At 35.5% G+C, this 12951-nt stretch overlaps 1 protein-coding gene across 1 annotated transcript; it reads left to right on the top strand.

The window, feature by feature from the left end:
- The first annotated feature begins 1337 nt into the window (after positions 1-1337).
- LOC130630320 (uncharacterized) lies at positions 1338-12686 on the top strand. The gene is made up of 14 exons (XM_057443779.1): positions 1338-1485; positions 1874-1989; positions 2406-2901; positions 3039-3160; positions 3597-4104; positions 4539-4853; positions 5518-5799; positions 6510-6667; positions 7386-7635; positions 8984-9276; positions 9720-9913; positions 10393-10627; positions 10735-10898; positions 11370-12686. The coding sequence occupies exons 1-14, from the start codon at positions 1419-1421 to the stop codon at positions 12076-12078; spliced, it is 3909 nt and encodes a 1302-aa protein (XP_057299762.1). The 5' UTR covers positions 1338-1418; the 3' UTR covers positions 12079-12686.
- The last annotated feature ends 265 nt before the right edge of the window (positions 12687-12951 follow it).

Below are 12951 nucleotides of genomic sequence, written 5' to 3'. Positions count from 1 at the left end.
TTTTCTTATGAAAATGTAGCTAGTTAACTAGCCATGGTGAAGAAGCATCCAGGCAGAATATTGCTGAATCTGGTTATTTTAACTGTTAAACTTGACATTGTTGTTGTTTCTATCCTATGAAAATGTTTTTATCGATAGATGTATTGTAGGAGTTAGATATAAAATCATTTCTAATGCTTCTTGAAACTTGTTTTTGTTTATTTACATTTTAGGCTACCATTTACTTTGACGACGAGCAATACCGCTCCATATCGACCCGTCGTCAAGAGCGTTTAGCCAATTAGAATGCCTAAAAACCCGTATTGCCCGCTTGCAAAATTAATAAATAAATAAATCAGAAGAAAGAAATTATTGTAAATCGTTTTTAAATAAGGAAAAAAAATTAAATTTTGTTGGTATTAATTTTACCGCATTTCGCAAATAGCAAGTCTCCCAATAATTTTCACAGAAACTAATCTACGCGAAATTATCAAAAACTCGCGATATTTGCGAAAATTAATTCCCTCAAGGTATATTTATGGAGGCTTTAAAACAAAGAGTCTTCCTTTACTTAAAATTTGACAAGTGATATATGTTGTAGTGTTTCTTTTTCAATTGGTCGATGATTTCAAATTTCAGGCCAAAGTATGTTAATATAAAACTACCATTACACCAATAAGTCTTTAAAGTACGAACAATGCTACCAACTGGTGGCCTTGCAGTGGAGCATTCTCCTTCCGCTGCGGGAAGATCGTGGGTTTAATTACTGATTGAGTCACGCCAGAGCCTATAAAAGTATGAATCGACCCTTTTTGCGTAGCATTCAACATGAGCGTAGAATTTTCATCTCAGGCAGTTGTCTAGTTGAGCAGCTGTTGTGTTTGCACGCTTTCCGTATCTCGTACTGGAACTTTAAGTGCACTAGGACCTGTAGGTACTGAAGAGGCTATAGGCTGTGTGCTGGAAAGGCTATATCCTAATGGTCCTAGTGGATAAATTGTACCAAAAAAACCTAGTGGAAAAATAATCACCAGTGAAATATTAAATTAAAAATAATAGTAACCAGCCTAAATTCATTTAAAACTGTAGAGGGTTTTAGTTGCGTAAGCTTTCAAAACTTTGTTTTTGTAAAGAACTCTAATTGGATATTAGAAACAGGTGATGCAGAACAGACAAAAGTTTAAAAATAACATTTAACCTTAACGATATAGATAAAAAAAAATAATTCAATACAAATTCTTTTTACTTTTAAATAGATAAAGAAGTATACATATAAAAATAATTAAAAAAATATTGAAATACTTAAGTAATTAATTCTTCACTGTGTAATCTATGGTTATATGAAATTTTAATATTCAGAAATTAGTTGTTTTTTTTTAACTGTTTTTCTTTAATTAAAAGTATTCGAGTCGAAGCAAGGGAATGTGTTCTCCATAAAAATGCTACTGGTTATTTGCTTCGCTTTTGTCAAACTTTCTGTGATATTGTCAACAGTCAACGGTTTGCGTGAGTAGTTTTTTTATCAGTTTTTTTTTTTTACGATTCTTGTGGTGATAGAACGCATCGGGGGCGAAAAAATTTGCCCGAACAGAGATTTCCAACCGCAATGAAATTTTGTCGTGTTTGCATGGATTTTTATATCGCGTTTGTGGGAACTGACATGCACATTGTCTGTTTACACATTTTTCAATAGCTTCTTACAAATGCGTAATAATTTTTTTTCGGGTTAATCGTGTTTACATAAACATTTTTAAGCAAAATAATATTTCAATAAACAGCCACAAGCGGACCAAAATATTTAGTCAAGCTGAAAAGATGCGAATTAATGAAGACTATCCTTGTGAAGCTTGACAGATGGTAGGCTTGAAATTATTAAAGTGTATTCTCCTTTTAGCTAGCCTGTATCCGTACGGTCCAAATGAGGGCGACGCTGAACTATCAAATCAACATGAAGTTCTTGCACTTTCAAAGTCTATGCTTTTGTTTTCGAAAATGCGCAATAGAATTCATGTAAGTTGGTAGAATATTCGTTACATAGAATATTTAAATCCCTACAATGTTGTTGCCAGGGCTCTTTTACAATGATATGCCGACAAGATAGATAAATGAGGCTGAGTGGTCGAAATTATGTGAATTTGGATGCATTTTAAAATTCTTTTAAGGTTTAAATTTAGTCGTCAAGATATATGGCTTGCCTAAAGTCATAGCTCCCGTACGACTGGAATTCCACTTTTTCGTGGTGATAAAAATAGGGAACGTTTGGAATGACAACCGTCTTTTAGTAAACACCCTCACCCGTCCCTCCTTAAAGAATCAGTGAAGCATTAAGTAGTTTTCGAGGTGGAATAATAGTTAAAAGCTAGATCATTTTGAGCACCATATACTAGATTTTTATTAGATATGAGTTCTATTTTGTTGATGTGCAGGTCAGTTCTAAAGGTGTGTTGTCAATTGACTCGGCTGTCAACGTAGCTAACATCACTCTATCTGGAAAAATAACATTACTTGCGGTATACAACCAAGATTTCGATACTAGTCTTGGTGGGAAGATTTACTATCGAGAAAGTTTAGAAGAGAGTATTTTATCGCGAGCTAATCGTGATGTTGCCAGAACTCATGTCACAAATTTCACCGCAACACAGAGTGTCGTCGTAACGTATGTCGATGTTACGACATTGCTCGCAACAAACGAAACAAACACGTTTCAGGTTGTGTTAGCTTCAGACGGTTATGACACATATGCTATAATGACATATCATCGTCTTGAAATTTTGTCCGGATTAGTTGGTTATTCAGAGCTAAACTGTGATTGGGCTGAATTCGCATCGCGAGAGATAAGCGTAAAACTTTCTTCCACATCAAACATTGAGCAGACCGGTGTGCACGTGTTTCCGCTGACAACAAAGAACTGTTCCTCTGTCGGTAAGTTCGTTCGTTTGATCTGTTTATCGGTCGGTTGGTCGATGGTTCGGTCCGTCGGTTTGTCAGTACTTCTTTGTCACATTGATTTTATACTTCTCGATCTCAATACTTGTCGTATTTTTGTATTACATTTTCAGAGTTATATCCATACGGCGTGACACATGGTGACAAAGAAATGCAAAGAGGTGACAATTATGCTGAAATGTTCTTTTTTGAGAAACCCATGCTGCTGTTTTCAAATACATCAAATCATATTTTTGTAAGTTGTAATTTTTTCGCTATTAAATACCCAGGTTGACTTTACACGGCCGAGAGTGATTTTATAAGTTGCCAGTTTAAAACACAAGCGTTTCTTCCAGTGTTGTGTGACCATGACTATTTAGTCGTAAGGGGACTGCTTAGCTAATATACTGTCTCGTTTTTTAGTTTTACCTGTTTAGAAAGAAAAATGTGTACCTGCAGGTGCATTTTTCGAATTTGTCTTCTTAGCTTTTTATAAAACCTATTATTTATGTGAAAACACGAATTTTGGTGAATTAGTTTCATTCATAAGTATCATAGAAATTTTAGGCATCAGTTAGGCTTTCACAATCAGTCAATCTGAAAGCCTTAAAAAATCAAATATCAATTTAAAAATTGGTGCCCTAGCGATATCCCAGTCAAGTGGCGCATATATCCTGATTATTGTTTTTTAGGTCAGTACCAATGGATTACTATCCGTTAACAAAAGCGTTACCTCATCTGTTTCCTTTCCGTACCACCATACAGTTTTAGCTCCATATCACTTGAACTTTAATTCACTCAAAGGTGGGGCAATTTACTATCGAGAAAGTTACGACAACGAACTACTCAAGCGCGCTGATGCAGACATAGCAAAATACTCTTCAGAAAATTTTATCGCTACGCAAGCCTTTGTGGTGAGTTACATTGATGTTGTGCCGGAAAATTTAACCAGCGATAAACACACTTTTCAAGTGATTCTCGCCTCAAATGGCAGTGTTACTTATGGTATATTCAACTACCAAAAATTAAGCCAATCATATGCTGTAACTGGTGCCTCAGAGCAACTTTGCTCCTGGATGACTTTCTCGAAATCTTATGGTGATGATCCTTCGAAAAGTAATTACTTAGTTGATCAATCAAATATCGGTATCCAAGGAAGATTTGTGTTTGAGTTAACAAGTCAAGACTGTGAAACTAGAGGTAATTCCTTGTTTATTTTTATACATCTGGTAGCTTGTTTCCTTGTGTTAGCTGAACTACCTTTATAATTACCGCCATTTTACCATCTGTAAATCAAAATGGTAGCCAAAATATGTAAATAATGCGATAAAATGCGAGATGTATATTTCTGTTTATCGGTCGATCAAGAGCGAATGAAAGAAGCAAAATATCAGAATTTCTGTTCTAAAAAAGTGAGCAATATAGATTTTTCAGATCGCGATTTAGGATTCTCTGAAGCAAGAAAAATAATTTTTTAAATATATGGAATAATAATAATAATAATAATAAAACACATTAATAAGCAGATTTAACAGTTTACAGTCACAATCTTCTTCTTTCACACGTTAACTTCGGCTAAAAGGCAGGTAAATTTAACAGTGACGTCAGCAAAATTGCATCTTCCTTTTTCATAGAAAAATGGGAAACAGATTTACCATCAGATCTAGAAATCACTCGATTGGGTTATGACTTTGTTGAAATCAAATGGAGCCACTACCCATCTGCAGCAGATATGTGGATTCGTACTCATAGTTATTTTTACGTCGTTGTGGTTACTTCCTATGGTGACTGGAAATCAAGGACCTACCAACTGAATTCTGAATATGCACGGATTGAAGACTTAAAACAGAAGCGTGTCTATCAAATTGAAGTGTATACTCAACGAAGCCAACTTCTTTTCTTACCAGGACTACCCGTGACGTTACCCAGAGTTTCTCCTGTAATTTTTGGTAAGTTGTTATGAAAATTAAACCTGTTCCCAGCGTTTCTGACTTAAGATGGTTGCCATCTCGATGTCAGTAGAAAAAATACAAGATATACAAAATTAGAATGCTGAAATTTCAGGAAATGTTTAAATCAATAAATTAAAATTGGCTGACTCCATAAACTTAAGTTTAAAGAAAACAAAACCATTTCTCGGCTACATTGTGTGAAGCCTATTCAATATTCGAAGGGTTGAGTTTGATTTAACAAAGCCTCCAAAGCTGAAATGGGGTGATAGGCGGGTCAGTATATTATTTAGTATAATAAATAAAAAAAGTGCTCAAATGAGCTGAAATGGAGTAAAGTAACTAACTAGTGGTACCAAACTAAAAATAAATGTCTTATTTACTATATGCAATTTTATTTTTCTCACTAGTGTGAACTGCATTCTTTCATTTGCAACGAATAGATTTTTTGTATTATCCTCATTCGAACGACTACGACGAATGACTGTGAAGTCACCTTTAGGGAGAATTCATCTCTTTTTTTTGTTCCTGTTCATCTACATCTTGCGTACATAGTAAACGAGAGAAAACGAAAATGCAATGAATTTTTTTTTAATCTTAAGTTTTTTGAAGTAAAAAATATGAATTTTCAAGGAACTGTACCGAGTATTTGCGCTTTGTCTAGAACCTGTCTATGACGTCAAAATAACGCAGGTTAAATCTCAAGGATTATTTCAATGGGTGACACCAGCAAGTTTGCTGCAAGATTATGTTGGCGCTAAAATTGTTATCAAACATACATACGAAGAATTTGGCGAACCTGTTACAACAACTGTATCGTCTTCAGTTTGCGACAAGCAGTATGTATTTAACGGAACTATCGGCTCCGTGCATCAGATAGAAGCAACTCCAGTGATCGACGATGTTTCTGGACCATCTGAAAATGATACGCACACTTTCTATGACGGTATGAGTTGTACGACTCATAAGGATTGTAAGAGGAATGTATAGTGAGATGTTAATGGGAGTGATGGAAGTGAGTGGGTGATTGTGAGTTGGTAGAAGCTGTGTCGGTGAGTTGGTGTAGGGTGATGGGTGGATGGGTGATGGAATGAGTTAATGAGTAAGTGGACGGCGGGTGGGGTTTAGGTGTGGTGAGAGTGAGAGTGAGAGCGAGTGGGTGGATGTGGTGATGCTGAATGGGTGTCTGTGTATTGGTGAATGAAGGTGTGGTGAGAGTAGGTATTTAAGGGTATGGATGATTGTAAGTTTGTGGGTGTGGTGCTAGTGAGTGGGTGTTTTTATATTAGTATGGTATGTGTGATGAGAATAAGTGGTATGTGTGATGGTGAATTAGGGTAAGCTGTGATGATGAGTGGACGTTTGTAAAATGGTGGGTGTTTGTGTTGTGAGGGTGGTTGGGTGGTTATATGGGTGATACACCCCGTATAATATAATATAAATGGTTGTTAGTTGGTAGGAAAGTTTAGGTCGGGTACAAAAGATTCGAAGGAAGACGTGGATGGCAAATATTATTTTTACTAGTTTTAAGACAGACGATGCTTGTATAGCTTCAATAATATTTTAAAATGAACTCAACGATAAGTACTTTTACCTGCTACCTCGCCAAATAGTGAAGAAACTAAAGTACAACTTGACGTGTTTTTTTTCCTTTAGATAGTAAGCCCAGTGATAATACTGAACAGACTATCATTATCATCGTCTCCTCTGTCGCAGCTGTATTGGTAGCTGTATTATTGGCTGTGTTTGCGTGGTATCAGAAAGTTCAAAATAAAAGAATGAATGCCTTTTTAATGACCAGAGGAAGCACTAAGGTTTGGATATTTTCTTATGTATAAAGCTATAGAAAGTAATAGAAAGTAACGTAAAGTAATGTATCATATATACAAACAACAACTAAATATTAAACAACACAGCTACAGGAACGTCTGTTAGCTTTTGTTGCTGGAACTGCTTTCACACGTGCCTCCATCGCGTAACAGGGTCGTCAGAAATATATAAAAAAATATACTAGTCGGTGTCATGATTAAACCACGATTCGCCCGTTCTTTGTTTACCGCGTTTGGCGTGTCTCGCTATCGCAGTTACTATTTTGCGTAACAGACAACGTATTATCACATAGACTAGTCGTTAACCCGTGGAAAAATCCACGGGCTCGCCCGTCGCGTTCGCTCGTTCTTTAAATTTACCCGTCGCAACAAAGCAGATAAAAAATATATCGCATTTGATATTTGCGCACATTTTAGGGTTCCTGATAAATTCTTATGCGGAAAGAAGCAAATGTGAATTTTGAATAGCGAATGCACACTAACTACTGGTCGAAACTATTTTTCCATAAAAAGTATATGGAAAATTTAATTTGTAAAAAAGGCCTAAAATGCGGACAATGACTTGCTCATAAACTGTCCGCGAAAAGGTGTAATGATTTCAAAAGAAAAAAAAACGTTGACTTTAATCCATTTTACCCAACTTTTTTAATACATATCATTTTCAGCATGTTTCCATCATTACCTCCAACCTTTTTCATTGCAGCTTGATCCAGACAAAACCATATTAGAGCAATGCAATAACCTAGTCTACGACATGAAGTTTGAATTTTCGCGCAAGAAACTTATACTTGTGCGTGTACTCGGCGAAGGAGCGTTCGGTCAAGTTTGGATGGCTACTGCAGAGGGAATCGAGCACTTCAAACCGAGAAACACAAGGAGAACTAGAAGCATATTCAAAAAGTTGATTCCAAAGACAAACAAGAAAACTGTTGTGGCTGTGAAAGCACTGAAGGGTGAGTAACCTTCGAAATGCATGTTGTTTGATGGTTAGGTGATTTACATGAAAATGGGTTGTAAGGCAGCGGAATACTTAATAAGCTATGGTTGGCTCGAGTAAAAATAATGCGATTAAAAATAAGAAGAATTTTCAATGATGTTTACTAAAAGTAGTTCATCTGCTTCTTTTATCCGCTAATTTGTAAACATTTTCTTTTATATGGATGGATTGGATGGATTTACATGGACGTAGAGTTTTAGAGTTTGGCTAAAACAACGCCAATTCGTTCTTTTTCATGCCATGCTTTAAGAGTTTTGCTTTATGTTAACAGGCAGCCCTCAAATTAGGAAGGAAAAATAAACAAAACTCAAAACGAAATGAAGGAAGGATAGACGAGCAGCAGCAACAAATTAATAACTAAGGTTTGCGAAAGAGCTTTCGATCTGAATGAAATATAAATTATCTGTGAACAAATATTTGGATTAAAAGTTTTATGTCCTGCAAATGATCACTAACATCGCCCTATTCGTTTATGTAATTTTGCACTTTTCGGCTTGAGCGCTTAATTAAAGTGGGCGCTAAATCGGAGTGACGGGTTAATTTGAGTGGGCGGTTAATAAAGTACTGATAGCTTAGTGAGAATATCTTGAAATTTATTTTAAACATATTCGTTTATTTTTTTTTTTTAACAATTATAATACTGTATACTACAAATTCTAAGTAAGCGTCCTTGTTTTCACTGTTATCAAGAAACATGAGATTTGGTGTTGCATTTTACACAACATTAACTTCTATAACAAACGGTGGCCATCATTGGAAATAATTACAAAAATATAGGTTTTAGTGATTTTCTAGGCTTGTCACTTCAAATATTTTGATTGTTATTTTTTTTTTGTTCTGTAGAGTCCTTGGAATTTATAAAGCCGATGAGCTAGTTTGTTATATTCCTGTGGAGATTTCAGTCCTTATGAATTAGTTTTGAATCATTGGACACATAAATCACAAGAATGATTAGTTGTAGCAAAATTCACATCCTGTGAAAAAAAAAATGCTGAAATTTTAATTAATTTTAAGAAGCAAAACTCTCACTTTGGGTAACTTTGGAGCCTCGTAGTTGCGTTGAATATAAAAAATACATACCATTTACAAATCATCTTAACCAGTTCGAACACACGCTGTTTCTCAACCTCGTACCCAGGGCTTTTTTCTATCATCGAGTCTGCGCGTTTTCGGGCACTGGGCGTTTAATCAATTACCACTTGCGCCAGTTTTCACGTTTTTAATAATATTTAAAAGTGGCATGTGTACTTACGTTTGTTTGTCAATGGCATTCTTAACTCGATAAATCAATGCTGTGATTTAAGGAAATGCTACTGAAAACGAGTATAAAGATTTGGCAAACGAGTTAAAACTTCTCATCCACCTTGGCGAACATCGTAATGTTGTCAACTTGCTTGGTGCTTGCACACGCAGTAATACTCTTCTCGTCATCCTGGAGTACTGCGCAAAAGGAGCACTTCTCAATCACTTGAGATTAAATCGGGATGATTTTGAACCAATTTGGCAACGACAAGATGATGGGAATTTGTCACTCTACGATTTGACGTGGATTTCTGTACAAATTTCTGATGGAATGGATTTCTTGGAATCAAAACAGGTAATAGTTAAATCAATGTAAAACAATGAGAATTTTTCCACTTTTGAAACACCTACCACCCTTAGATTTCAACGTATATTCGTTACAACATTTTTCTTTTCAAATTGACCTAAATGATAGCAATTTATTAAAACAGCTTTAGATTTATGTTAAGTTATTCCCCTTATCTTAATTAATTAACATTTGACTTTGTCTTGCTTTTTTGACAATCAAACTTTAAAAGTATTACATTTTTCGTTCTTTCTGCGCTAAACATATTTCCACACCATTCACCTGTGCAGAGGCCCCATTGGTTATTCTCCAAAGGTTCTGTTGTTATTCAAGTTCCAGGGCTAAACTTTAAGCAAACAACTAAAATACTCACTTTTGTCCTATGTTTCAAAGCTCCGCGGTCAAACTCTCACAAGCTAACAATTAAAGGAGAGATATGTACTTTATTTTAGTGCGTTCATCGTGATTTAGCTGCACGGAATATTTTGCTCACTGATAACATGGATGTGAAGATATCAGATTTTGGTTTGGCGAGAGATACTGATAATAAAAGTTTTTACCTCAAAGAAAGTGATGGTCTGCTACCAATTAAGTGGATGGCTCCTGAGGCGATCAATGAGCAAAAGTACACGTCCAAAAGTGATTCGTATGTGAATTTTAAGTTAAATTAAGCGAATAAATTTTTTCGAGAGTTAATTTTCGCAAGAGTTGATGTTTGCGATTTAACCTAAATTATTCAAAATTATTCCCTTGAGGTATTTGGGTGTCAACATAGTATGCAAGACAACAATGTAATATGTTTATTTTAGCAATAAATTTCGAAGTATTACTTTATCATCAGGCTATAAGTAAAAGTCTATAAACAGTAAAACTGCTAAATAAAAAGTATTCACATCACATATCAACATCTACCTACATACACTATACACAAGTAAAAAGGTATTAAATGATTAAAACTCCAATGAGGGATAAGTATTTATTATGTATTTATTATGTATTTGGGTGTGTTAATTTTTTGCGGGCTATATGCGGGGACATTTGTCTCGAACCAGCACACACTTTTTATAAATATTCGATTTTTGTTTGTTTACCATAGTCTATTAATTTTTATTGTTCTTTTTTCAGCTGGTCTTTTGGTGTATTACTGTGGGAGATTTACAGTCTTGGTTCATCACCTTATCCAGGAATTAAAAATGCCGCCATTATGGATTATCTAAAAGCAGGAAAACGAATGGGAAAACCGAAATTTTGCCCAACTGATGTTTATGAGATTATGAATCAGTGTTGGTCAGCACCGCCTGATATGCGGCCATCTTTTATTGATATACGAAATAAGTTGGATCGTATACTGATCACAAATGTGAGTATATACACGTGTGGTTCTCCTACAAGAATAGGAATATTCTAATACTTTGAGAAAAGAACTGAAAAGCATAAGATAAAAGAAAAATATCCTTTATTCCGTAGGAAAAAAGTTTCTTTGGTGGACAATCTATGGCAAGAGTGTATAATATTGGTCCATCTTCGGGTAAAGTTTCGGATGGTGTTGGCGAGGGTTTGTCTCCGTTTGCATTCATGGAATCCGATGAGACTGTTACTCATATGAATGTTATCGAGAATTTCGATACAAGGTATCGACATTTTGATGAACTTGCGCGAGTTTTGCGCGCTATTGTTTTATAAATTTAGTCAGCTTTGCCTAATTCAAACACATTTGAAGACTGCATACTTAACTTTTAACACCTCATTCTATGAACCCGTGGCTTAGTGGAGGACGGAAAAAATTATCCTTATTTTCTATATGTACGCATCAATTTGCATAGCACATTTTTTTGTTCTGAAAGTGCAAGTTAATCAAACTCTGGTTTCACTTAACAGGATAAAACCTCGTGACACTTTTTTTCATCTCAAATATGTCATCCAATAAACCGCTAGTTTCAAGCAGACTTTTTTCTCGAATAAGCTGTATTAAGTTGCGCTCTTAAGTTGCGCCCTTAACAAAACTGTAGGAACGCCAAGTAAACACTTGAAAACACTTGAAAGAAATAGGAACATCTGCATGTAACGATGGTTTCTAATGATTAATGTTGTATGTTTTACAGAAAGGCGCCAAACGTGAATGACGATTCTGCCGGTAATAACTACACCCGCGTGCAGCGTGATAACATTCCTTTCGAAGATCAAGATTACGTTGCATTGCAACCTGCAGAAAATGAAGATTATTTTGCCTTTGAGGTTGAACATAAAGAACATGAAGAAGGTGACATGAAAAAAGAAGATGACCGAAAAGAATATATAGAAAAAACAAAAGAGCCGGAGGACGAAGGATATGCTGAGGAGTTAGAAGGCGAGGAAATGTTTCAAGAACCGGCAGACGGTGAATACGTCGTTTTCAAATCGAACGGTAACGAGAAAATTGAAGATAGCGATGAAGGTCCTGTGAAACCCAAGATAGAAAATGATAAATCTACAAAGAAGGAATTCAGTAAAACTACAACAGATGATCGATGTCTTATAGAGACGAACAACGAGGTCGAAAAGCCAGAAGATAATACCCGAGAGTTAAACATGATCATCCAGAATTCGGAAGACACTCTTCAAAGTTCCAATGACAATATCAAAAATTCAATGAACAACAACAGAGATACAGGCAGCAGTAGCGAATGCGACAGCGACGTTAAAAAATTAAATGAAATTAATCAGGATCCGCATGGCAAAGTCTCAGACAACAAACCAGATTCCCAAAATCCAGATTCCACTATCCATAGTATTAGCAACACAACAGAGACCGCTAAATCTCCTGTCAATTGAAGTTGAGAAGAAAATATGCAGTAATGTAAATGACACTGGCACCAGCTTCGTCTCCTGTCTCCCTTGTCTTATCGTGGAGATTGTGTTGGCGAGAAACCCTGGAGACAAAGGTTAAACTTGCACATTTTTGCCCTCCTTATGCCATTTGTTATTGACTTATTGATTTAGTTAAAATAAACAACATGTTTTGGGTTGATGTTGACAAAATATGTCCTAATAATAAAATACTATAATATTTTCTAAAAAAACTGATCCATTTTAACTATTATTATTCCCAGAAGAAATTTAAAAAAAGCGTGATCAGCTTTATAGCTAAAGGTCGGTTTCCATTAACAAAAAAAGTGTTGAGCAATAGTCGCCGTTACGACTTTATTGGAAACACATGTCGTACAACAAAGCAATGCAGGAGAAGTTGCACAACAAATGTTGCAGAGAATGGTAATGTAATGGAGACCGATCTTAAGCACACAAAAAAAGAAAACGGCTTAAAAATAACTTTGTTCCCTTGTCTTTACATTTCTCACTGAGGGTTCTAGATCGTTTGGGGTAAGATATTGCACACCATGTAAAAAATGCTTTTTGAAAGAATAAAATTTCAACTTCTGTGGCATGTTTGTGTTACTTTTACACAGCGTTTTAAAAACAAAGAAAGAAATGACTGAACACACAGACTTTGGGTCTAAAATTTGGTCACAGCCTATACCCCTAGTTCCAGGCTCTGGGGACGGGTTGACGAGTAAGATATAACAAATCACATTTTCCAATTTGAAAGCAAAAGATTTTGTTTTTTGTAGCTATAACAACGTTTTGTCTTGTTTGTTGACACATTAGCAAAACTGGCAAAAAATACAAAAAGGTGTAACACATTAGGCC

The sequence above is a fragment of the Hydractinia symbiolongicarpus genome, chromosome 2, assembly GCF_029227915.1.
Source record: "Hydractinia symbiolongicarpus strain clone_291-10 chromosome 2, HSymV2.1, whole genome shotgun sequence".
NCBI lineage: Eukaryota > Metazoa > Cnidaria > Hydrozoa > Anthoathecata > Hydractiniidae > Hydractinia > Hydractinia symbiolongicarpus.
Note: the sequence above shows the minus strand (reverse complement) of the source record. Positions and strands in the feature narration are given on the sequence as shown.

Excerpts from the sequence above, each read along its gene's own strand:
- LOC130630320 (XM_057443779.1), top strand. The coding sequence starts at position 1,419 with ATGCTACTGGTTATTTGCTTCGCTTTTGTCAAACTTTCTGTGATATTG. Across the intron at positions 6,668-7,385 it reads TGACCAGAGGAAGCACTAAG|CTTGATCCAGACAAAACCAT; the intron begins GTTTGGATATTT and ends TTTTCATTGCAG. Across the intron at positions 10,899-11,369 it reads ATCGAGAATTTCGATACAAG|AAAGGCGCCAAACGTGAATG; the intron begins GTATCGACATTT and ends TATGTTTTACAG.